The 4,155-nt window shown below is 48.6% G+C and overlaps 1 protein-coding gene across 1 annotated transcript; it reads right to left on the reverse strand.

The window, feature by feature from the left end:
* Positions 1–827: 827 nt before the first annotated feature.
* Positions 828–3,947, reverse strand: LOC100285277 (amino acid/polyamine transporter II). Its single transcript, NM_001370709.1, has 3 exons — positions 3,627–3,947; positions 2,889–3,508; positions 828–1,596 (listed from the first exon to the last, which is right to left on the reverse strand). The coding sequence occupies exons 1-3, from the start codon at positions 3,853–3,855 to the stop codon at positions 1,069–1,071; spliced, it is 1,377 nt and encodes a 458-aa protein (NP_001357638.1). The 5' UTR covers positions 3,856–3,947; the 3' UTR covers positions 828–1,068.
* Between the last annotated feature and the right edge of the window lie 208 nt (positions 3,948–4,155).

Consider the following 4,155-nt stretch of genomic DNA (forward strand, 5'->3'; position numbering starts at 1 on the left):
TTTCCTTGCTATCTTCACCCTATCAAGCCATTCTTGAGTCACATCCTATTGAGCAACCATTGAGAGAATCATTTCTTCAATATTGTGAACCTTGCTTGAATGTCATCTAGATATAACTGCTAAGATCAATCAAGCTCTAGTTTGATTCTCATATATTCATATATGGACTAATAGTAATATGGTCAAGCCAATTCACGATTCCTCATATCTTGTTCACTTTGGCTTGACCAATCCTCTTAATCACTTCAACCTCTATTATGCTCGTATTTATGCATAGTGATTTCTCAGGACTTGTCCATATATTCAAACCAATATAGAGACCATATTATATCCATTTGCATTGTCTCACTGGTTATTTGACCTTGTGTTGAACTTTGTTCACTGATCATTATACACTATTCAAGTATGTTCATCATACTGAATTCCCTGTTCAACACTTAGCAAACTTGTTAGACCTTTAAATGTGTTGTTATCCAAATCACCAAAACTCACAAAAGGGATGAATGCACTTTCAGCATTATAGAGTGAATTATAGCCTATAAATATGAAATAAATAATTATAATACGACATTACAGATAATCTAAATTATAATTGTTATATATCAAATATTAAAGACTAAGAAACAAGTCGAATATCTATAAAATTATTCAATATATATTATTATTAGATAGGTTAATTATTTTTGTGCAGCCCAGAGCGGCTTGGCTTGTTGCCCCCAACGAACTCAAAAACCTGACTTAGCTCGGCTCGCTCGAGGCTCAAGTTGAACTAAGCTCGAGCCTACTTGCGAGGTTCGAGCTGGCTCAGCCACATGCCTCAAGATAAAAGATAAAATAGTAGCTCACGCCAATATAGAAGCGTATCACCCTATTATGTTTTCAGTACATCACTGTTCCTTCCGTCTCTCCTTACTTTGTCTACAAACATCTTCTAACTGATTTTTTAAAGAACACCTTCTAATTGGTTCACCTAATCTGCTGATGTTGAGATATGGGACTGTCGATCGCGGCAAAAGAACGCCAACAATGACTGTGACACTGCCACCGACATTTCCAGACATCTCGTCTTCAGTAATCCTGAACAATCTTCTTCACAGAGGCGTACGTCCCAGTCGCAAGAACCACGGAACCCAGAACAATAATGGTGGCGACAAGCGCGACTTCCGCCCTGCCGCAGCGCGCCGCGCCAAAGATCTTGAGGTAGAAGATGCAGGGGAGCAGCATCGAGGCCATGACGCTGAGCAGCGAGCCGACGAGCGCCATCAGGTGGCCGAAGAAGGGCACCGCGAGCGCGACGACGACCGTGGTGACGACCAGCAGAGTCCTGACCAGCACGCTGACGGACCTACTACTCTTGCCGCCGCGGCCGGCGGCGAGCAGCTTCTCCTCCACTGCCGTTGAGAGCGGCGTCACCATCAGGGCGTACTTGGAGAAGGGGTTGATCAGCGTGGTGTAGATCGCTAGCTTCGAGACGACCTTGCCCTCGGGCAGGTTCAGCGTCACCTGGGACTTGACGTCGTCGCCGTACATGAGGTAGCCGAGGATCGCCATGGATGCGTAGTTGAGAGTGCATGCGGCGAAGCATATCACAAGCACCTATTTCAAGCATGCAGCAGACGAACACGTACTTGTTTCAGTTTAGTCAGCGGCACTAAAAGGATTTAAGCCTCGAATGAATACTGTAATGTGTCGCAGACTCTATAGGATAAGCATACTGTCATGTCATAATCAGATCTTTCACACTCCTATATTATTGTTTAATTGCGAACCATTGCAGTAATAGAAGACAGCAAAACATTTGACGCATCAGTTTGGAACCACACATTGGAGGAATGGAGAGGTGACGGCGCAGCTGACTCCGAGGTACCAGTTGCAGTATCATACTCGGCCAGGACAGCTGCTACTGACTGAAGGCTATTTGTTTTTCGAATGAAACCAACTGATCGTTGGTTCAGAGCCAGTCAGTCAGGGTGTAGTTTGAGACTAATAATTTGAACAAATGGTGTGTGAAGGATTTGAACCTTGTTTCGTTGTATTAAGCACTTGACTTTTACCACTCCAACTCATGTATGTTTATGTTATGTTTATGTTATACAAAGGAGAGGTATTGTAAATATATAAATATACTGAGAATTTGAAATTAAAAATATAATCGTGTTTAAATAAATCTCTACAAAATAGGTTGTGGAGGATTCGAATTCTACTCGTTTAGTATAATAAAGTGTTTGGTTTCCATCACAGCAACTCATGTTTGTTTGTGTTATATAAAGGAGAGATATTGTAAAAAATATATAATCGTGTTTTAATAAATATTTTATTTAAGCAAAATCTACGTAACTAGTATCTTAGTAAAGTACTGTAACTAGTATCTTAGTAAACTACTGTGTACTGTTTTCTTTTGTCAAACATCTTTTTTCTAGAATAGCTTTACAGATGAAGTTTCTTTTTCATGCTCTCACAAATAAACAAAGGGAGATGAAGCTGAAAAATAGCTTTTCACATATCTTTCGCTTAGTTTTCTCTCATAACCATATGCATGAAGCTGTTAGTAAAACTGTTTCATCAAATAATATTTTTTTAAAACAGCTTAGCTTAAAAAAACTGTTCGCGTGGGCTTTAACAGTGGAGCTGACCTTTGTTAAGTAGGGTCTCTTGACATAGGGTCTAATCAAGGACCGAGCATAAGTACTTGACACAAATACGCCGTAGATATTTTCAGTTCCCTCTTTTGGTATGTATAGAACTTTTGTCAGCTGAACTCGCATGCTGTCTACCTCTTATTTTTTCACTTTTAACAACACAAAAAATGAAGTGGTAGAATGAACTTAAAAAAAGAAGGAATCGTTGGTTTTGTCTTACTCTTCGATGAATAATGCACAGCGACTCACCCTGGAGAACCTTTTCTTTTCTTTCATGGAGATGCAGAGCGTTGGGAAGATGGCATGGCCGCAGTAGCAGAAGGTGTAGAGGCCGAGAGCAGTGGGGAGGCCGCTGACGTTGAGCATCCTCCCCCTGGCCCGGAAGCCGACGCCGTCGGCCAGCGCGGTCCACAGCACGCAGACGACGACGACGGCCGACGCGAGCACGCCGCTGGCGGACACGTAGGCGAGCACGCCGAGGCTCCGGAGCCACGTGGTGGGCAGGATGACGAGGGCGACGAGGACGACGAAGAGCTGCTTCCCGGAGACCACGAGGGCGGCGCCGCGGAGGCCGAGGCTGAGGCTGGTGCCCGGGAACAGCTTGTCCAGGTTGTCCCCCTCCAGGATGAGGAAGCCGATGGCGACGAGGTAGAGCTCGGCGTAGAGGAACGCGGACGCGGCGAGGCGGCCGCCGCGCCCGAACGCCAGGGCGCCGATGTCCGGGTACCCGCGCACGGCTGGGGACGCGTCCATGCACCGCTGCAGGAGCAGGCCCGTGTAGCAGCAGACGGCCGCGACGAGGAGCAGCAGCGCCAGGCTCAGCCACCCGCCCTCCGACAGCGCGTACGGGATGGACAGCAGCCCGACGCCTGAGAGAGAGAGAGAAAGTGAGAGACCGAGAGAAAAAAAAAACACCAAACAAACAGCGTTGGCATGCCAACACCCGGCTTGTACCGTAACTCCCAAACGAAACGTGTCCGCACTCACCGGAGAGGCCGTTGAGGCCATTGAAGCAGGTCCGCACGAAGCTCGCGCCTCCGCCGGCGCCGGCGCCGTCGGGGTCCGGGCCGAAGCCGTGCCCGTGCGCCTCCCGGCCGCACGCCGCCGGGTCCTTGCGGGCCTCGTAGGCGTGGAGGAGGGGCTGCTGCAGCAGCAGCAGCGCGGCCGGCGGCGAGCCGTCGGGAGGGCCGCGCGACGCCGCCCCACCATCTGCCATCTTATCCGGCCCCTTCCGTTGCAGGCTAGCTAGCAGGCTGGGGCAGCGCCACGCATGCACGCGGTGGAGCAGAAGCGAACAGAACACAGACACAGCAGAGCACGAGGCGTGCAGAGCACCGCCCCGCGGGCCGTAAATAACAAGCCCGCGTTGTCTCTGAGAAAGGTTAACGGCTTGTTTTTTTTTTCTTCCCGTGGCCGTGGGCACGGCGACGAGACCAGAGCGGCCACGAACGGGCGGGGTTTTCTTGCTCGCGCGGCCGAGCTAGTGAGATGCCGCTGCCGTGGCCGAGATTGCTAT

The sequence above is a fragment of the Zea mays genome, chromosome 2 (assembly GCF_902167145.1).
Source record: "Zea mays cultivar B73 chromosome 2, Zm-B73-REFERENCE-NAM-5.0, whole genome shotgun sequence".
Lineage (NCBI taxonomy): Eukaryota > Viridiplantae > Streptophyta > Magnoliopsida > Poales > Poaceae > Zea > Zea mays.